This window comes from Gossypium raimondii, chromosome 10 (genome assembly GCF_025698545.1).
Source record: "Gossypium raimondii isolate GPD5lz chromosome 10, ASM2569854v1, whole genome shotgun sequence".
Classification (NCBI taxonomy): Eukaryota; Viridiplantae; Streptophyta; class Magnoliopsida; order Malvales; family Malvaceae; genus Gossypium; species Gossypium raimondii.
The window spans coordinates 7998621-8022132 of record NC_068574.1 but is presented as its reverse complement, the minus strand read 5'-3'; the positions used below and the strand labels follow the sequence as shown (position 1 = coordinate 8022132).

General features: G+C 32.6%; 1 protein-coding gene across 1 annotated transcript; it reads left to right on the top strand.

Annotated features, from left to right (window-relative positions):
* The first annotated feature begins 990 nt into the window (after nucleotides 1-990).
* Nucleotides 991-2156, top strand: LOC105775840 (abscisic acid receptor PYL3). The gene has a single exon (XM_012598354.2). It carries the CDS (start codon nucleotides 1193-1195, stop codon nucleotides 1769-1771), a length of 579 nt encoding a protein of 192 aa, XP_012453808.1. The 5' UTR covers nucleotides 991-1192; the 3' UTR covers nucleotides 1772-2156.
* The last annotated feature ends 21356 nt before the right edge of the window (nucleotides 2157-23512 follow it).

Sequence of the window (23512 nt, the reverse complement as noted above, 5' to 3'; positions counted from 1 at the left end):
TATAACTTTATTACTAGTACATAAATATATATAATTAAAGGAAATGAAAGTCCACACCATTATTCAAAGATGCTATGGGGCATCAAGACCATTAAATAAACTTGTGACATACATTTAGTCAACTTGATTTAATAGATTTTTCCCATGTACGAGAGTCACATAAAGAGAGACAAAATTGTTCTAACCCCCAACTCTACATTTATGAAATGCCCACTTGCTTAATTGCTTCCCCAAGTTGAAGCTATTTTTAGTTGTAATTGCTCTCACCTCGCAAACCAATTGGAATAATCATTTTCAAAGACGGAGATACGTCATTGATTAGTTCTTAATAATGGGATTATACTAATAGATGAACTTGGTCACTCTCCATTATACATTTTTGCTTAAAGTTTACATACCATTTCAAGAAAAAAATCATGTAAACAATACAACCAAGTTGGTATGGAAATTTTAGGAAAATACTTGAAGTAACCGAAATACCTTTCTCAAATTCATGTAATCTATACCATGTTCTTTCAACACCCATTTCAATTTGTTCAATGAAGAAATGGAAAAACCTTATATACTTGAAATTCGTGGCTGTCATTCACCCTAAAGATTTTCTTGAATTTTTTTTTAGCAACAATTTTTTACTTTTTTTTCCCATAAAATATAAAAAATATTGTAAATATTAAGATTTGAAGTCTAAACATATCGGATTCATCTTTTAAACCAATTTTGTTAATGTATTGAATAATTAAAAATAAAACAATTTATGAGTTTGTATTTAAGATTCTGACTATGTATAAATTCATATGCAACCAATAAATTATGTAAGAATAGGGAAGTATAGGTAGGGACGAAGGCAAAGGGGCCTTTGACCTCCTTAAAATATAAAATTTCAACTTTAAAATTCTGAGTAAATAATGGTAAAATTATAGTTTAGCCTTCAAAAATGATAATTTTTTATTTAATCCTAAAATTATATTTTAACTTCCATAAAATATATAACTTAATCTTTTAACATTCCAAAAAAATGTTCTGATACATTATAATATATATATACATGATGAAATGGGAGATTGTACCATACAAGAATTAGAATAAATCCTCCGAAATTCACTCTTTTCCATCATCCCTCATCACCGACAATTTCTTCTCCAAGAAAAAACCCAAACCAAGCTCAGCACCCAAACCAACACAACCCCATGCCATGAACCCTAGTCTTATCACCTCTTCCAATAATAATCTAACTGAAGAAGAAATCTCCAAGCTCGAGTCCATCATCCGAACCTACCATACCTTTCCTTCATCCTCAAACACATGCACATCTTTACTTACACAACGTATCAACGTTCCCCTAAGTTTTATATGGCTATTCGTTCGCGATTTCGAAAACCCTAATAAGTACAAGCACTTTATCAAGAGTTGCACGATGAAAGGAGACGGAAGAGTTGGAAGTGTGAGAGATGTTACGGTTATTTCGGGCTTACCGGCGTCGACAAGCACCGAAGTACTAGAGGTATTAAATGACGATGAGCATGTTTTGAGCTTTAGGGTTGTGGGGGGAGATCATAGGCTGAATAATTATAGAGCTGTGACATCGGTTCATGAGTTTAAGGAAGGAGGAGGAGGAGAGGTATATAGTATTGTTTTGGAGTCTTATTCGGTGGAGATACCTCAAGGGAACACTGAAGAGGATACTAAGATGTTTGTGGATACTGTTGTGAAGTTGAACTTACAAAAGCTTGCAGAAGTAGCCATGGCAGCAGCTTTGAAAACGCCTACATGAAATAAAGGTCCATTGGTAGATAAGCTATAGCATGGAGAAAGAGATTGTGATAAATGTGGTGTGATGGTAATGAAAATTTTACTTGCTCTCTCTCCCTATTAATTCCATTCAATATGTCAGCTTTTTGAAAGTATTGAAGGCAATCTCAAACATAACAGAAACAAAATATCAGACAAAATACGTATTAAATTCACAAAATTATATCAAACAAATAATGATATGTCGTCCTGATAATTTTTTTCTCTCAAATATGACTATTTGACATCAGTGATATAGAATGTATTTTTATGTTTTTATTACATATTATTGCACCCATGTTCTAATTTTCTACAAATATCCGTATCGTCGCATCTGTGTCATGCTCTCTACCCATATTGGATGTTAGTTATGAGTTCTCTTTTCAGAAATAAATAGATTTATATAAATTAATGTGTGGTAGCATATGTTTAGCCTTTCAATTTCTACTTTCACTCGTTATATGTACATATACATTTCCTATCCTCGAATAATTAAGTATATACTTATATGCTTCTTTTCCAATCCTACAAATCTAAATTTATTTATGTTCTTTCGAAAAGAACAGTTCGATTTTTTATTTTATATTTCAACTAATACTTGCATAGATACATTTTTTAAGTGGTACCATACTTGTAAGTATACGAGTTATATGTATTAATTAAGTTGGTGGATTGAGTTCCTCGTACGCAGATGATTACGTAGTTATTTTTTTAAACTGACATTTCAAAGGCTTTTTTTTAAAGGAATTGGTCCCTCAAGTATACTATACGTACTTAGGAATATCATAAATGTCCAAATAATTAGAATTAATAAATCATGTTAATGAAAAGGGTTAATATATACGAAAGTATTTGAACTTGACAACTTCTACCTACTTAGTACTTAAGCTTTCTTTTTAACCTAACTAGTACATAAACTTGGAAACCGTAAGTCAAGTTGGTATTTTTTTATTTGTCCTTTATTAGCACAGTTAGATTTTAAGCTAGCGGTCAATAGAATGGTGACACTTGTCATAATAATAATAATAATATTTTTTTAAAATAAAAAATTTAAAAATAGGAAATTTATTTGTATTTATTTTTATTTTTCATTCATAATGAATCTAGACAATCATTTGTCTAGATTTACTCTGAAATTTTTTAATAATTTTATATTTTATAATTTCAAAACTAACAATACAATTTTCTTTTAAAATAAACTCCATTTTATAAAAAATTATTTTTAAAATTTTAGAATATTTCTTGAATTTTAAAATTTTATTTCTTTTATTTCACGTGCACAATGAATTTGGACAAATTTATTTCTAGATACAAATGAATCAAGACAACCATGCGTCTAGGTTGATTCCAAACATTTATTTCTCTAGTAATTTTATATATTTTTATAGTAGGACTAGAGCTAGCAAACGAGCAGGCTCAAATCGGGCTTACTTTGGACCTAGATCTTTTCAAGCTCGGATCAACTCGGGCTTTCTTGACCTTGGATTTTCCCGGGCTCAGATTTGTTACAAGCTCGGATTTTCTCGAACTCATGCCCTGTCGGACTGAGATTTTTTCAAATTTAGACTCAGATTGAGTTGGGCAGGCTCTGATGGATTCAGATAACTTGAATTTTATAAGTTATAAATATTTAAATTTTGAATGTAATAATTCATTTTACTTTTATACAATAACAACACAATTCAAATTTGTCTTATAAAAAGCACAAATTATATATATTTAATAAATTTATTTTATATAAAATAATTAAAGTGCTTATTTTAGGTAAATTTTATTATTTTATGAAAATATATTTTATTGTTCATTATTATATTATATTGAAAGCTGAATAAATTTTATTTTTCTAATTAAATTTATAAACCTAATACTCATATTCTAAAATATTTATTCCAAAACTCGAATAAATTATACTAAGCCCAAATCCAAATGATATACTCATTATTACTCAAACTCAAATTCAAAATAAACTAATTACAACCCAAATCTCAAGTCCAAAATAAAAAGAAATTAAACCAAATACCCAAATATAATTTGTAAAAGTTAAAGCCCAATTCAAAATCTAATTTAAAAATAACAGTATTTTATGTATTATTAGTTATAATTATAAACATGTATTTTAATATACTAAATTACACGTAATTATTGATGTTATATCTTTTATTATAATCTATAACATAATAATAGTTATTATATTAATACTTATAAAATATATTATTTCATTATTAATACTATATCACATACTATAATAGTAGAATAATACATAATATATTAATTATTATCATTTATTATATTGGTTGAAATATGCTCTAAGTTACTATACTTTTCTTACATTTGAAAATTAGCCTCCTAATGCTATATCATATCATATACTAACAGTTTATATACATGCATCAATGATTAAAGTTTAGAATATCATGTAATACTATATGTTTTATAATATTCTATAATATAATAGTCGTGCATTATATATTAATTATTATACTATAGTTGAAATATGCTCAAGCCCTATACTTTCGTAAATTTGAAAGTTAGCCCTTCTATTATAATGTTATATCATATCATATCATATAGTATATAATATATTAATAGTTTATATATATGCATAAATGATTAAACATTATAATATCATGTAATACTATATCTTTTATTGTAATCTATAATATAATAATAGTTATATAAAATATTAGTACATTATATATCAATTATTATTGTTTATTATTATACTGGTTGAAATATGTTCTAAGTCTCTATACTTTTCATACATTTGAAAGTTAGCTCTCTTACTTTATTATATAATATTATATCATATCATGTAGTATATAATATATTAATAGTTTATATATGCATTAATGATTAAACATTATAATATCATGTAATTACTATTTCTTTTATTATATTTTATATATAATATAATAATAGCAGCACATTATATATTAATTCTTATATATTTTTGTTTGTTATTATACAAGTTTAAATATGTACTAAGTCCCTATACTTCTTGTATATTAGAAAGTTAGTCATCCTACTATACTATATAATGTTATATAATATTATATATTAATAGTTTATATATATATGCATAAATGATTAAACATTGTAATGTCATATTATAATCTATATTATAATAAGAGTTATACATAATAGTAGTACATTATATATTACTTATTATTATATATTATTGTTTATTATTATACTAGTTAAAATATACTCTAAGTCCCTATACTTTTGTACATTTAAAACTTAGCCCTCCTACTATATTATAGAATGTTACATCATATCATATAATATGCATTGATGATTAAGCATTATAATATCATGTAATATTATTTATATATGTATTAATATTTTTAGTAATAGTTATATATAATAATATTATTTTATGTATTAGTAACACTAATACATTAATAATATATTATTATATTACCATTAAATTTTAATTTTATAGATTTTAATAATTACTAATTTTATATATTTATTATACATATATAATTATAGTATTAAAAATATTTTATATTAAATTAATGTTTTAAAATTTTATTTCACTTTATAATTTAACATAAAAACTATTATTAATTACTTTGTCTATTAATAAAATTTTAATATAAATATACAGTACTTATGAATATATTTTCAAAAAAACGAACTATCAATTATTTATATTTTAAACATGATAACATAAAATTATATTAATTATTAATGTCTATTATGATTGTTCAGCTATAAAATCGGACTTTTTCGAATTTTTAGTTAAATTTATCTCGGGTTCCGGTCAGATCGATCTCGGGCTCGGATCTGTTACGAGTTCGAACTTTCTTGAACTTAGATCCACACGGATAAATTTTTGAGTGTAAACTTATTTTTTCAGCTCTAATTTCGACTAGTGCAGGTGTGACACCCTCATTTTGATAGAATTCTAAAATAATATTTGAAAGAGCATAAGTCTAATCATGTTGCATTGTTAGAAATGAGAGAGTGGGATTCCATTTTTCTCATCAAATTGAGGCAATTGGTTTCTCTAGAAGGATTCGACTATGTTGGAATGAGTCAACATAGAGTTAGGTAATTTATAGTCATGCCAAGATTTTACGAAAGTCCTTAACGCAAAATAAAAAGGATAAATTTGTAGGAATGCATGCAAGGTGGTTGCTGTTGACGGGCTATTAAAATGTTTTTATCCTCGACTAAGAAGAAAGGTGGGGCATTGTGTTGGATGTCCTTTTCCAAACAATTTCTTTTTGATAATTCCTTGCGTGACATGGATTTCAAAGAGTCGTGTTCTTGGAATCGCAAATATGGAATTGGTTAAGAAGTTTCGAAACACAGAGGTGTATCATCTCCCGAAAAGAAGTCTGATCATCTTCGGAAATATGGTAGCGAAGTTCATTAAGGGGACATTAACAAACAAACAAAAGGGAAATGTAATAGCAAAAATCAAATGGGTACAAAGGGTGGAAGAGAATAACTGCAGATGGAATGGGAGGAGATTTTGGAATATAGGAGGAATTATTATGGAAGCAAAAATTAAGATGTGATTGGCTAGCATATGGAGATCAAAATACAAAATACTACCAGTCGTACTTTGGTTAAGAAAAGTCATAATAGGATTAGTGCCCTCAAGCGGAATGGGGATGAGTGGAGCTATGATGAATCAAAAGTTGTTTCTTACTTCCAAGGACTTTATACATGAAGGGTTAAATCCAGGGGACTTTTCAATATGAGGCTATTTTCCTTCTATTGATACTACAGATATGAGGGTGTTACAGAATGACATATCCGACGAAAAAATATTGTTCATCCTATTTGATATGTCACCACTTAAAGCATCGTGTATTGATGCTCTCAGTATACAGTTCTTCTAAAGGCAATGAAGCATAGTGGGAAAGTCGATTTGAAATATGATTAGAAGAGTGTCGAAACCATTTTTTTTTGAGTTTGAAAAACGGGGATCGACTTTTAAAATGAAAACGGAGTCGCCACCGATCATTTATTGTGATGTGATTAGATCACCTTGAAAATAATTTTAGGTCTGCGAATTTTGAGAAAACAGGTTCGGGAGTCGGTTACGCACGAGGAAGGGTTAGCACCCTCGTAACGCCCAAAATTGGTACCAAATCAATTGTCTAATGTCTTAATGTCGAGATTTTGAAAAGATTTTAAAATACAATCCTTTTATTTTGAAGTTAAATTTGACTTTTAAAAACTATGCATTTTGAGAAGGATATCTGATTATTTGGGTCAAAAGAGAAGATCAAAACCCAGTAAGTTAGGGTTCGATTTCACCAAATTCTCAAATATTGAATATTGCCTTTATTTTTATTTGTTAGAAAAATCCTCGTCTCAATAAAACAATACGCCATACCCAATGCGTTAGGACACCACGTATCGAATTCTCGAGAACGAGCTATTTATTTATTTCGATTAAAGCACATCCTCGATTATTTAGATTCAACGAGAAAAATTAAAACCCAATACGTTAGGGCTCAATTCTCTCGAGGATTCCAAATTTCGGGTATTGCCTTTATTTTAAAAACGAGACGACAAAACGCCACATCCAGTAAGTTAGGATCCAACATTTTGTAATCTTAGGAGCTTTATTTTAACTATTGTATGGTTTTACCAAAAAAAAAAATAGATACTTGATGATATAAATTCATCGAGAAGAATTGAAGCCTAGTAAGTTAGGGCACAATTCTCTCGAGAATCATTTAACACCAAGCCCTTTTTTGAATTTTGAAATGAAACGATTATAATATCTTAATGAAATGAAATTCTTACAAACAATATGATTGATTAACAATATACAAAGCAAATGATGAACAACAAATTAATTCTACAATTTGGAGCATCCAAACGTATAATGCATTAACAATGATAATCAAATAAACTAATAATCCATCTTACAAATAGCCAAAATAAGTATAAAAATAATTTAATCGCAAGTAAACCAATTGAAATAATAAAAAAATGAATAAAATTTTAAAACATAAAACAATATAAATTTCAAATTATAACACATTTTATAAATATGGATATATATTAAAATAATTCCATTATAAATTATGCATGTAGATATGGCAATCACGAAATATCATGGTGAAAATAAAATTTAGGACTATCTTCTAAAATACATTATTGAGAAATATAAAGTAATATATCAAATTCTAAAAATATATTAAGTGTGATAAAATAAATAATAATGTATCAAATTGGAAAATAAAAGTATAAAAAGGGGTTTGTAAACAATATTAAGCCAATAGTAAAGAAAAAAATGTTTAAAAACATATGAATATAAAATAGATTTATCCAAAAACTTTGAAGACAAAACAAAATACGAAGGAAACGTTTTTGGAATTGAAAATAATAATCTACAAATTTTAAAGCCAAAGTTCCAAAACTTAAATAAAATTAGAATAATAATACAGAGAAAACAAAATTAAACAAATATCAAATAGATTTCAAAATATTGGTATAGAATGAAATTAAAATATAAAATACAAACTAAATAATACATTTTTATGTTTTAAAATTATAATAATAATGAATTTTAAAAGCTACCTAAAGTTAAATATGGAAGTAATACTAAAAGAGATTGATAATATGTTAATGTAAAATTAATTATATTTAAAAAAATTGTTATTAAATAAGAAAACAGAAAAAGGAAACCAAAATTAAACTAAATCGAAACCAAATTCAATATTGTAGGACCAAATCAGTAATTAAACATAAAATTGAATATTCAATGCCAATCACGTGAAACAACACCGTTTAAAATTGGATCCAAATGAAAATAAAGTTAAATATGCGGTACAAATTAAGAAAATGGTAAGAAAACTGAATCGAACAACTCCCAAATGAAGAAGGGCTCATAGTGCAAATAAACCAAAATGTCAGAACGCGCGGATCCTCCCCGGGTCAAATCGGATCATCAGGTCACAGGGCTATACGACGTCGTTTTGAGGCCGCTAAAACCGGCCACAAACGGCGTCGTTCTACAGGCGTATTAAAAGACAGAAAAAAACTGTTAAACCATTCACTATTTCAGAATAAAAAGGAAAAGAAAAAAAGGATAAAAAACCTAAAGGTTTCGTTCCCTTTCCAAGCGTCGCCCTTTGCCTCAACTCCGATTACCAGAGGAGGACGCGAGCTTCAACGGCACCGACGACAAGGTAAGATTCTCTCCCTTCTTTATATTTTTCGAATATAAAAATCAGAACAAATCGAAGAAAACGCAAGAAAATAAGAAAATAAAAAATAAAAAAAATAAAACCAAGTCGAACGATCACCTAAACGATGTATTCTTTTCTGTTTCTCAATTCTTTTGTGTTTTTTGCATTGATTTCGTGTCTCCTCTTTACAAAATGCCGAAAAAATGGCTTTTTATCGCCAAAAATAAAAAAGAAAATTACCAAAGAAAATCCATTTCGCTTCTTCTTCTTTTTTTTCTATTATTTCTTCCGTTTTTTCTCTGCTGCCTATTGTTGTTGTTGTTTTGCTGTGTTGTTTTCGTCTTCTTTGTAGGTACGGAGGCCAGCTGGTGTACAGAGCTGTACGGTGACGTGGCGCGGAGGCTTGATGCGTGCTAAAGGCAGGAGCTGCGGCTGAGTTTAAGGTTTTGGTCTCTAGGGTTTGCTGTTGATTTTCTCTGTTTTGGGCTGCGAGTATTTGGGCTTGGTTTTAGGTTTAGACTAGTTGGGTTTGGGTTAAAGCTGTTTAGGCTAATCGGGCCTAGGACTGTATTTTGGGTAGTGGATTTGGACCATTTGGGTCATCGAGCCCGTTGCTTGTAAATGGACACTAAAAATTGGACTATTATTTTTATTTTTATTTTTTAATTTAATATTTAATTTGGGCCGGGTAAATTTGGGTTATTACAGCTGCCCCTCTTTGCTCATTGTCATGTAACGGGAATGCATCAAAGCCTTTGATAAGGCCAATTTTGCCCGGTCGTGCTAGACCTTGGTGCTCTTCTTCTTCGAGTTGCCTCATTCCTTCCTACTGCATCTTCAAAGGTATAGGAATTAGTGCTTCGATCCACTCCACTGTAATATCAGGGAGATAGGATTTGTAACTCGTAACTTTGGAAAGTAAGATTCATCATTGTGGCTTTAATCTTTTTAACTGCAATGTCAGGGAAGCAAGATTCACCGTTGTGGCTTTAATCTACTTTACTGCACTGCCTGGTAATGTAAGATCTGTAATTCTTCGGTCTATTCCACTGTAATCTTCGGGAGATAACACCTGATGCGATCTACTCTACTGTAACTCCAGAGAGATAAGATCCTTTATTTTAATCCGCTCCACTATAATCTCAGGGAGATAGGATTATCAGCTTCAATCTGCTTCGCTGTAATCTCAGGGAGATAAGATCTAAAAATTTTCGGTCTATTCCACTGTAATCTCAGGGAGATAAGATTTCTGGCTTCAATCTGATGCGATCTACTCTACTGTAACTTCAGAGAGATAAGATCCTTTAATCCGCTCCACTGTAATATCAGGGAGAAGGGATTATTAGCTTCAATCTGCTCCACTGTAATCTCAGGGAGATAAGATTTCTGGCTTCAATCTGATACGATCTACTCTACTGTAACTTCAGAGAGATAAAATCCTTTATTTTAATCCGCTCCACTGTAATCTCAGGGAGATAGGATTACGAGCTTCAATCTGCTCCGCTGTAATATCAGGGAGATGAGATTTCTAGCTTTAATCTGCTCCACTGTAACATCAGGGAGATGAGATTTTTGGCTTTAATCTACTCCACTGTAACATCAGGGAGATAAGATTCACCATTTCCGATTAGGAATTCTTCGGTCTAATCCACTGTAATCTTAGGGAGATAAGACCTGTGGCTTAAATCTGCTTCATTTCACTTGAAGATAAGATTTACCGTCTTCGATCTGCTCCGCTATTGCTTAGGGAGACAAGATCTGCAATTTTCAACCTATTCCACTGCTGGTCAGGGACATAGGACGTGTGGCTTAAATCTGTTTCCCTACTCCTGGGGAAGATAAGATTCGCCGTCTTCGATCTGCTCCGCTACTGCTTAGAGAGACAAGATTTGTAATTTCCAATCTATTCCTCTGCTGGTCAGGGACATAGGACTTGTGGCTTAAATCTGTTTCCCTACTCTTGGGGAAGATAAGATTCGCTGTCTTCGATCTGCTCCGCTACTGCTTAGGGAGATAAGATCTGTAATTTCTAACCTATTCCACTGCTGGTCAGGTACATAGGACTTGTGATTTCACCAATCTGTTTTCTGGGGAACATGACCTGTATAATTCGTTTATGAACTTAATTATGCCTAATGATTAGGATGGCATGATCAAAATGTATCAAATGCTCCTTACTAGACATGTGTGGATGGTTTTTGCATGAATGCAGAATTTTATTTTTCCGAGAATGATCCCGCTTAGGTTGTCATTACTCGAAGTTTATTAAGGCTTTGTGACTGACGTGTTACAACGCCTTCTCGCTTGACCGGCTTCTTCAAAGAATCACTTAGTGAGATTGCCCCACTGTAAACCTTAAAGTTTAATCCATTAGGGCGCACAATTTGTGCCATCAATCTCCCACTGCAATCTCAGGGTAGAAATATGTGGCTTTTCCTCAAACCTCTCTTATCATAATTCAATGATATAGGATCTGAAGCATTCTGGTTTCTTACACCATTCTCAGGGTGTCGTACCAAAAACTCAAGCGCAAATGAAGGCTCTCTTCTCTGAGGTAACCTCTTCCTCTTTCCTGATGATCATTGCTTTTTTGTTTATTCAAGCTTTGTCACCAACATGGCGTCTTGTCAATCAACGCATTTGGCAAAAAAAATCCAAAGGGAAAGTCTAAATTTAGACTATTCCTTCCCCAATTTCCAACCTTTAAATTTGGTGTGTTCTAAACAATAGTCCTGTTTCAGGCTCCTATATTATTTAGAAACTTTTCAGAGTAATATGCAAAACTTCCTTTGTGAAACTTTTATTAGTCCATTAATCATTATTCCAATGCAACATGTTTGCAAAAATGACATAACAATGGATAAGAATAAAGTTGGTTCTGAGCATAGCTCGAAAGAACAAATTATCAAAAATAGTAAAGAAGGATGACAAAGAAATTAATTGGGAATGTATATCTTGGAAAAGAAAAAAAAGTATTCCAAGAACAACAAATAATATGAGAATTGGGTGCCCCAGATATCGCAGCTTGAACTTCTCTGTACAAACTTTCTGAAGACCATTTTGAGTTGGACATGTGTTTAGGAGATCTACAGTGCTCTGTCGATGCCCCAAGATGTCGCATATCCTTTCCTGTTGATTCAGGCATAGCAAGATCACCACATGCCCCAATCTGATCAAAATTTGAATTGTTCTGATCACCTCATACCCCATTCTGATCAATATTTGAGCCGCCCTTTTCGGGTTTTCAATTCAAATGCCCTTTGGCCTCAGGTGCCCTTTGCGGGTTTTCCTCTTAGCCTCTCGATTTTTACTTTTTGATCATCATTTTTCATTTTCATCACTTTTTTTTACTCCAGGTGCCTTTTACGAGTTTTCACCTTGGTTCTTTCTTCTTCTTTAAACGAAATATTTCTTAACTAGATCTGAGTTTACAGGATTAACAATTCTCACTCAGGATCATGCTCCTTTGAGAAAGGTCTTCTTTACAACACAGGGACATTCCCGGTTTGGCATTCATTTACTTTTATAATCCTTTCGTTGAGGAAGGATCTTTTTCAACATCTAGCTCTCTCGTGGAATTCTCAAAGACGACCCTGTTTATTATGGGCTCATATCATTTGTTTCTGGTACATCCGACCCTGATGAATAGCTTTTAACCCTTTTCCTAGGTCCAATTGATCACATCACGATTGGATCCTTCCAACTCTAATACCCGGAGAGAGGGGATTTCAATAGGTAAAACTACCTCAATCCCATAAACTAAAGAGAACAACGTTGCTCTGGTAGAAATCTTGATAGATGTTTGGCAAGCAAGGAGAGCAAATGGTAATTTCTCATGCCGGTCCTTGTAAATATCAGTCATTTTTGTAATTCATTGTCTTGCAATACAGTGACAAACCATGGTGTCTGATTTTGAATTGATTACAGCTCTCAGCTATCGCATTGTCATTCAAGTTCAATACCATCAGCATATGATGACATTGACGCATGCAGTAGCCTCTATCCATTTGATGAAGTAATTAATGATCTCAATAGTGAAGCAATACCCATTAGAAGTCTTCGATAATGGTGATGTCCATGCCCCATTTTGCTCAAAATTTGAGTCGCCCTTTTCGGGTTTTCAACTCAAAACCACATTTGGTCACAAAGCGCCCTTTGCGGGTTTTCACCTCGGCTTCTCCTTTTCTTTTTTTTTCCTTTTTTCTTTCTCTCTTTTTTATTATCATTTTGACTTTGATTTTGATTTTTCTCTTTCTTATTTTTTGTTTTTGATTTTTTTTGAAATTAGATCTGAACCCATAGGATTAGGCAAGTCCATGTTATCCCTCTCGAAAAATCTTCTTTGATATCGGATTTCCTTTATAGAGCCTTTTGGGGTAACACTACGACTGAAAACTTTTGACCTTCCTCTTTCATCAGGATGAGACCAACAAAACTTGAAGAGATGAAAACTCGACTTCAAATGGGCCAAACTATACTGAGCCAACGAGAAAGGCATTGCCCCTACAAAGAGTTGCATCGTTCATACTGCAAATTTCTGCCATCGCGCTGAATTTCTGATGATTCCTTGTGAGGTAGGATCTATCGGTTCTCTTGTCCTACCATCCTCAACAAGTCTGAGATAAGCTACAATCTTTGTCATTTTCAAAGTCATAAGATCCGTCTAAACACATGCCTCGCTCAAGAGGAAAATCTGAGTCTTTAGTAGAGTCGTTCACGTAATTGATATCCGGAGACCCATAATTAGTACCGAAGAATATACGAAAGAAAGTATAAATTCATGAATAATTATTTGTACAATATGATTGTGAATGAATGAATGATGTGGAAGAAAATCCAAAAGAATGAAATAATCAAAAAATAATTATTCAAAAGGAATGAAAGAACATTGGCTCAAAAGTGATCACAAAGATATATTTCATTAGAATAATAACGTTCAGACATGAGCCTATTTCACAAAGGAAATTTCTATCATTTTTAGGCTAAAAACAACAAAATGTTCTGAACATTACTTAAAAAAAGCTCTAGAGACTATAGGGTTTTCTTCCGCAGTCGAATTGCTTAGAACACTTCCACGTTTATAAGGGCGGATATCTAACAAGGTCCCTTCTTCAGTTGCTTGTGCATTGCATTCACTCCACTTATCAATTATGATTGGGTAATGGATTTTCCGCACTGGAGGAATCATCAAAGTTAACGATGCCCATACTGATAAGCCTTTCAATCCGTTTTTTAAAGGCAATGCAGTTTTCTATAGAATGCCCTGTATTTCCCGCATGATATTCGTATTGTGCATTTGCGTCGTGCCATCTGGGGTACGGAGGCTGTGGAGGCTTTGTGTAGAGAGGGGCAACAATGCGCGCGTTGAATAAGCTTTGATACAGCTCCTTATATGACATCAGAATTGGTATGAACTGGAGCTTCTCAGTACTTGATTTCATTACAGATTATTGTCTCAATGAACCCTATTGACTAGTAACCCCTTTACCTGGATGACTTGCTGACCTTGAATAACCTATATTATTCATCTCATCTTCTTTTCCCCTTGAGACTGATTTTTGGTTACTCTCTCCAACCTCTATTCTTCCATTTCTGATGGCTTTTTCGATCATTTCACCATTCATGATTATACCTGAGAAACTCTTTGAAGCACTTCCCAACATGTGAGTGATGAACAGTGCCTTCAAAGTGTTGATAAAGAGCATTGTAGTTTCTTTCTCTAGGAGTGGCGGCTGGACTTGGACTGCAACCTCTCTCCACCTCTGTGCATACTGTTTAAAGCTTTCATTCGATTTTTTTTCCAAATTTTGCAAGGTGATTCTGTCGGGAACCATATCCGTTACATGACCGTATTGTTTCATGAATGTCTGTGCTAGGTCCCTCTACGAACCAATCTCGGTACGGCTCAACTGATTGTACCATTTCAATGCTGCTCCAATGAGGCTATCCTGAAAACAATGTATTAATAGCTGATCATTGTTAATATACCCAGTCATTCTCCTACAGAACATGGTGATATGGGCTTCTGGGTAACTGGTCCCACTATATTTCTCAAATTCAGGCATCTTAAACTTGTGAGGGAGTACTAAGTTTGGAACCAAGCTCAGATCTTTTGCATCGATTCCATGGTGACTATCGGCGCTTTTTAGGGCTTTGAATTTTTCCTCCAACCATTTACACCTATCCTCCCATTGTTTTGACAATTCTGCATTCGCCTTTCCTTTTTCAGCCATTTCATCGAAATCGGGAATAACAAGATTCACTGGGTTATCTCTAGGATTAGAACCTGATCCAGCCTCAGTTTGAACCTGCACATGCGGAGGCGTAAAGCCTGGAAGATAGGTGGGTCCAGTCTTGTCTTATTCATCATTAATCATAGGGAATTTCCCCTTATTAATTCCTTTTAGTAATTGCGTCAGCTCAGTCATCATGTCCTTTTGAGACTCCCGCATCCTTTCTGTCATGTCCTATTAATTTTTTTTCAATTGCTCCTTCATTTGTTTCTGTAGCTGGTCTTGCATTTTTTTTTGCATTTGCTCTAATTTCTCTAATCTTTGATCCATTTCTTTGGCTTTGCGACGAGTACCGTAAGGATGTTTGGTTGATTGGTTTTCCAAATTAGCTGAAACAAATTTACTCAATTAGACTCTTTCAATGGACTCTAATGCATGTAATGCAAATGCATGAAATGCATGCCTAAATAGACGTTGAATCTAATTCAATTACATTTAGAAAACTTTTCTAGAAAGCAAATTCCTTTACATAAAGCGGAGGCATGTACGACTTCGCCCTTATATTCCAAGAGACAATATCAATCTTTTTCTTCATCAGCATGTTTGAGATAATCTCGCCAATTTCCAATATATGCCATTACTATCTCCTTTTCTTGATCTTGGTCGCAATCCATCACTTGCCCATCTTCATAAAGCTCGTCAGCTTCTTTAAGGGAGTTGGAACGTCGAAGGCTCTTAGACAATCACCTTGAATCCTCAAGCAAGCAAGGTCGCGAACTTTTCCATGTGTTTTTCAGAATATATTAAGGTAGTCATATTGTTTTCCACTTTATCAAGGAATCCGTATTCTATGACAAGCTTTCTAATTTAGTAATTGGACTTGAATCAATATCTCTTTCCTAAGATGCAAATGCAATGCAATGACAATCAAGACACAGCAAAAGGGGTTAGTACAAAACAAAAGTAAAGAAGGAAAACAGAAAGTACCTAATCAGGTAACCACTAGGGATTTGGAGTCGCTCTACCTAGGTTAAGTTCCTAAGTCCACTATATGAGGTTTGGTTCTAAATTCAAGGTACCCGAACCAGCAGGTTCCTCGATCCTCACCCATTATAGGCTCACACAGACCGAGTTCGGTTCAGGGGAATACATATCCCTATGGCTGCACGGAGATAAAAATCTCACGAAGACATAGGTACGGATGTATCCCGAAAGTGATTCACTATCCTGCATGGAGGTGAAAACCTCACGAAGGAGTAGCTTCTCACTCCCACTTAGAGGGGTAAGACCAAAATAACCTTTGTGCAATATGATGCCAAAGTATAAAACACAATTTACAATAAACCTACAAACACATGCAAAGAGAGGATCGTAATTTTTCAAATCGAATTTTCAATTTTCGACAATAAGACAGAAAACAATCAATTTACGGCTTGACTCTCTATCGTCCCCAGTGGAGTCGCCAAGCTGTCGAAACCATTTCTTTTTTTGAGTTTGAAAATTGGAGATCGACTTTTAAAATGAAAACGGAGTCGCCACCAGTCCTTTATTGTGATGTGATCAGATCACCTTGAAAATAATTTTAGGTCTGCGAATTTTGAGAAAACAGGTTCGGGAGTCGATTAGGCACGAGGAAGGGTTAGCACCTCGTAAATCCCAAAATTGGTACCAAATCAATTGTTTAATGTCTTAATATCGAAATTTTGAAAAGATTTTAAAATGCGATCCTTGGAAAAGAAAATTTGAATAAAATAAATTGGATGATGAGACTCACTTATTTCAAGGAAATAAATTGACACACGCAGTAAGTTAGAGTGTAACATTTCAAATCCTCGAAATTAAGTTTATCTCTTGATTTTTAAAACCTATGCATTTTGATAAGGGTATCTGATCATTTGGGTTAAATGAGAAAATCAAACCCAGTAAGTTAGGGTTCGATTTCACAAAATCCCTAAATATCAAATATTGCCTTTATTTTCATTTGTTAGAAGAATCCTCGTCTCGAGAAAACGACATGTCACATCCAATGCGTTAGGACACAACGTGTCAAATTCCCGAGAATGAGTTTTTTATTTGTATGTTAATTAAAAGGGATATTCGGTTTCTTAGATCCCAAGGAAGATTGGAATCCAGTAAGTTAGGACACAATCTTTTCGAGGATCCCCAATTCAGAGTGTCACATTATTTTGAAAACTTTTGAATAAAATGTTCGCGATACTTGAATGATATCGGACGTAATCTCTAATGTAGCACGATTGAATGGTAACGTATGAGATAATTGGTAATTCGAACACACACTAAAAAAATAATGACCAAGCGATAGATAAATGTTAACAAGAATAGTCACAATAATTTTAATCCTATTATGCAAGCATCAATATTACCAATTAAACATTGAATGAATTAATAATCGATTTTAAAATGTACACTAAGAAAGCAATGGCAACAAGAGAAATCAATCAATAAATTATACATGCCAAAGTCTTAAGATGAACAATATATATATATATATATATATATATATATATATATATATATATATATATACCAATACATAATATTTTTCTTTTAAAAAATGCCTAATAAGTCCGAAATAATAATACATGACTAATTTAAAATAAACATATAACAAATCTAATCTAATAATACATAAGAATTTATGATTTTAATAATATATTGTAATTTAAAAATAATACATAATGAAATTAAATGCTAATATATGATTGTAATATAAAAAAATTAAAGTATAGTACATAAAGTAATTTATACATATATATATATATATAAATAGATAAATAAAATATAAATAACATAATCACAATACCAATAAGGCTAGTGGCGTCAATGATAATAAAAAGGATTAAACTAATTAATAAAATAAAATAAAGAAGAGGATCAGATTGAGTTTTAAGCAAAATTAAAAGGGAAAAAACGAGAATGAAACAAAACGGAGGGCCAAAATATAATGCGCAGATAACTTGGGGGATCAAAACTGCAAATAAACCAAAGCCCCAAAACGCAACACTTCAATGGACTAAATCAAAACAAAATAAAACATCGTGGCTAAATTAAAATAAAAGAAAATAACGAAAAAAGGGCCAAATTGCAACGCACTACGAAGTCAGAGGGACTGTGCGCGCAAATATACCATATGAAGAAAACACGCGGATCCTCCCCCAGGGTCGGGTCACCGCGCGGGTCGGAGGCTTCTGAATGGCGTCGTTTTTAAAACTACTGAAGCATGCTTAAAACGGCGCCGTTTCCTTCATGATTATTGTAAAATAAATAAAATAAAATAAAAACCTAAAACTAAACCTAATCTGCTATTTGAATAAAAAAACCTAAGCTCTCTTCTCTCAACTCCGCGTCGTTCTCCAATTCTAAACCCTATTTGACTCCGATTCAGACGGAGCAAACCAGGTTCCAATGGCGCCTACTCTGGTAAGACACTCATTCTCCTCCCTTTTTTACTTTTTTTTTGCTCTATATATATGCTTATATATATATTTAATGGTAAACAAAACAAAAAAGAAAAAAAAGCAATCGGAAAAATGAAATGGAAAAGAGGAAAAGAAAACATTTTTCTTCTCTATTGATTTCGTGTTATTGATACAATATGCGTCTGTGTGCTGATTGTGTATATCCTTTACAAAAATTTGGAAGATGGCTTTATAGCCGAAACAAAATCAATCCAAAAATACAACCAATATCTTTTTTCTTTTTTCTTTGCTGTCGTTTTCTGTTTGTTTGTTTTTGCTTGTCTGCTTGTGTGCGTTTGTTGCATTGCTGCGCAAGTGCAGTCGTACGAGGGCCAGCTGGGGCGTACGAATGCCGACGTGGCGTGCAAGGCGGTGTGATGAGTTCACTGTTGCGGCGGTTGGAGGGCGGTGATGCTAAAGGCTAGGGTTTCGGGGTTTGGGGCATATTTTGGGCTAGGTTGGGCTGAATTAGGTTAAATGATTTGGGGTTATTGGGTTAGGCTTAGGCTAGTTGGGCTAGGCGTAATTGGGGTGCTAGTGGTTAGGTTATTGTAAATAGACACTGTGGTTTTTAGACTATTTTTTATTTTATTATTTTTATTATCGGGCTGGGCAATATTGGGCCATTACAAAGAGTGTTTCAAGGTCAAGAATTGGATCCAGACATCGGTTGCCTGAGTTCCTAAGGTGAGTGGTTCGAAAATATTCACTCATTTTCAACTGTGCTCTGTGTTATAGAAAATGATCACTAAAACTATTGTGAATAAGCGCAGTACATCGGTTCTTGTTGCACCTAACCAAGTTAGTTTTGTAGTAAAGAGGAATATTAGGATAATGTTTTGATAATTGAACTTGTCGTGGTAAGAAAAGGTGGATGGCTAGAAAATTTATTATAAGCTGAGGTAGGATTTTTTAGAAGATACACTCCATGAAGAAGAATTACCTATTCAAACCATATAGTTGAGCATGCGATGCATATCGTTGACCTTGATGCACATTTCATGGAATGGTGGCTTCGGAAAAGAATTCACACTTTCTCAAGGCCTTCCACAATATGATCCTTTTATGCTATATTTATTTGTATCGGGATGGAACATTTGGGTCATAAGATAAATAAAATAGTGGTGGAAAACAAATGTATAACCTATCATCTTATCCAGACACGAACAACCAATATCTTATTTTTACTTTGCAAATAACCTGATATTATTTTGCAAGGTAAATCCTAAGCAAACAAAGGTAGAAAGTAGGATTCTAAGACAATTTAGCCAATATTTAGGTCATAAAATTAATGGTTAGAAAATTTAAATTTCCCCCCTCTTTTTTCAAATATGATGGAGCAAGTTTCAACTTTGGTTAGTGATGGAACCTAGAGTCGATAATTGTTCAAGAAAAACATAGTGCGTAAGTGATGATCAAAGTAATGGTTGCAATGACCACTTTAGATGGCATTGGGATAAACTCAACAAAAACAAAGCACGTGAAATTGTTTAAGCAGTTCAGTTTCCCTGTTCCAACAAAGCCTAGCTCAGTCAGTAAATTCACTATCTTTAATCCATATACAACAAATTGTTCAAGTCCTATCACACCTCATTATAACAACCTCATTTTTGTACCTAAAGATCTAGATCACTCACCCAAGGGCGAAGGCAAAAATTTTTTTTAGGGGGCCAAAATTAAATTTTAATTTTTACGATAGTAAAAAGGCAATTTCACCATTTGAATAGCCTATATCTTTATAATTTTTAAAGGATTAAATCAAATTTTTATTATTTTTAGGGGAGTAAAGTGTAATTTTACCTTTGCTAATTTAAAATTTTAAAAAATTTTAAGGGCCTAAATAAAGAATTTTCTATTTTAAGGGGGCAAGGCCCCTGCCAGCCCCTTAGCTATTCTTGTCACATCCTCAAAACGAGGTTAGAAGAAATTGGGTTAGTGAAACCAAGAGTGGTCTCGTCTGGATATTTAGTTTTGATTGTGAAAATTATGACAATTGAATTGATCTGGTTCAATGGTTGAGTGTGTTGCTTGAACATGTGAGGTTTTGGGTTTGAGCCATTCCTTTGAGATTTTGTTAATTTTTAGTTCAATTCATATATCTTATTTCTATACAAGTTATGATAGAATGAACCTACTGGTTCAATGGTAAGGTGTTAGCTTACTCTTTGATCCTGTGTCTTGCAAACGGGAAATGTCTTTTGTAATACTCTTTGGGAAAATCTGATATGGTAACTAATTAGATTTAGTGGGGATAATGGGTAGTTTTTTTTAAAAAAAACATTAAAAATTTTATTTCCCAAAAATCCCCATTCTTCATATCACCTTCAACTTCCCACTTCTCTATTTTTTTTTCTTCCTTTCCCTTCTTCTCCAATTTTTCTTTTTATTCTTTTGTTTTCAATTTTTTTTTGGGTGTTGCGCATTGAAAGTTTACTTTTTCTTGTGATCCTGCTATTAGTTTGGGTTATTTTTCATTCTTCGTTGTGAAGTCATGATGGGCTCGGTAGGTGTTCAAGTGTTTTAAGTTGGATTAAGTTAAACATTATGTTTCTGAAAATCTTTCGAATTTAATCTCTTTGTTGTGTGTTCTTATATTGTTAGGAGATAATCGTATGGTGTTCGACAATTCCTCGATTAGTTAGGAACGATTTTGGCGACTATTAATTTTATTGTAAGTGATTGAACATGGTTTTTGGGGTTGTTTTTCGTTGTGAAAAAGGGGGAAGTTTATGAGAAATTTTGGGATTATTTTTGGTTGGTAATTGATATGTTTTTATTTTGATTATAGGATTCGTGAGTCTCAATTAGGTAGTCAATCAAATCAACAATCATGTGTGTGATCTAACCCAAAAAATTCATCAGAATTCGAAAAATCTACAAAACAGGGTTGTTTTTTGAAATTGTCCAGTGGCACACAGTAATGTGGTAGGCCGTGTGCTTGGCCGTGTGAGACACACGGTCATGTATGATTTTGTAACCCATGCGGGTAGGTCGTGTGAAACCATGCAAACCATGTGGGGCACACGACCGTGTGAAATCGTGTGGACCATACGGGCTAACTTTTTGGGTCGTGTGGGCCTTTTGGGCCAGTTTTGAGGCCCAATTAGGGGCCGACTAAGGAACTCAAAATTTAGGTCCAGGGGCATTATTTAGGCCTAGAAAAGCGTAAATTTTAGTAAAACAAACATGGATAAGTGTAGGAAGTATGTTAGATAAGTTCCGATAAGTATAATAATGCGATATGATCTACTATAAGTAGGTAAGTTAAGCATGATTGTTTTGTAAACCATGTGTGTTATACATATTTTGTTATTTGTTCTAATAAGCTATCTGATCCGACCATGTAATATGATATGCTATGATTTGTATAAATTATGTGTGAGTTACGTTCTGTATAATATCTATTTATTTATGCATGCATAAAACTTATGTGATACGTATGTAAGTTAACATGATTTTACATATGCATTAGGGTGGGTTTTGATTTGTTGGAGGAAGTGTTTTCCGGTAGTATTACTGCATTTTTGTCTGTTAAACCGCAATACATGTTTGGCAGCTCAGCTGCACTATTACGGGTGTCATACCACCACAACCCAGTGTGATTGGATGGATGGACTCTTGAAGTCCTAATTTGTGTAATTGGTTGGACGAAGTTGGTGTGTAGCGGATGAACGTAGGATCTGTGTCTGCATTTGTTCTGGTCTGATATAACATGCTAATATGATATATGTGTTTCTGAAAACATGACATTCTGGTTTGATATATATTTATGAAAATATGATATTTTGATCTGAAATATGTTCTAAAAACATGACAATATAATCTGATATATGTTTCTGGTAATACAATATCCTGATATGCTATTTATTCATTAAAAGTAATATTTTGTTATGACATTTACATATGTGATTGTTAAATCAAAATTATGTTTGCGGGTTGAGTCACACACTGTGCTAAAGCTCATTCGATTGTTAATACGTTTTAGGTTAACTTCCGACTTAGGACCGAATAGCATGCGGGAGCTCGGATTGGTTACCATTTAAAATATATGTTGGTTTATGTTTTAGTTATTTTTGGATTGTAATCTAGTTGTAGGTCTGGTTTTGGTTTTTGTGTTATTCATCGGCATTTAATGTTTTCGAGGATAAAACTGCAAATCACATGAGCTAACAAATTAGATTTCGATTTTCAAATAACTAAAACTCTAATAATTTTCTGCTGCAAGATTTAGTAATCACTTAAGTATTTCCCATAAGTAAAATATATGGTTTTTATTATTTGTTAATTTAAAATTTTAAAAAATTTAAAATGCCTAAATGAAAAGTTTTCTATTTTAGGAGGGCAGGGCCCCTGCCAGCCTCCCTAGCTATGCCCCTGCACTCACCTCTAAGTTTTTGAGAACTTAGGCGAGTACCTTTGGTTCACTGTAATGGAATAGAGCTGTAATAATAATTCAATTGTTTGGTTGAATGGAATGGAATAGAGCTGTAATAGTATTCTTGTGTTTGGTTGAATGGAAGGATGTTGTAATAGCATAATGAAAAAAACTAAAATGACTAGAATACCCTTAGCAGAATTATTTTAAGTAGATGATTATTATTATTGTTATTAAATTTTAATAAGATTATTATTAAAATGATTTAATAAAATAATAAATAATTTAACCATATTTTAACATAATTATTATTAAATATAATTTAATAAAATTTTATATAATTTAATAAAATTCTTAATATAATTATTATTATATGAATTTACTAAAATCATAATATATAATACTATAAAATATATATAATCTATTTTATTATTTTTAAACTGCAATACATATTTAATATGCTAAAATATC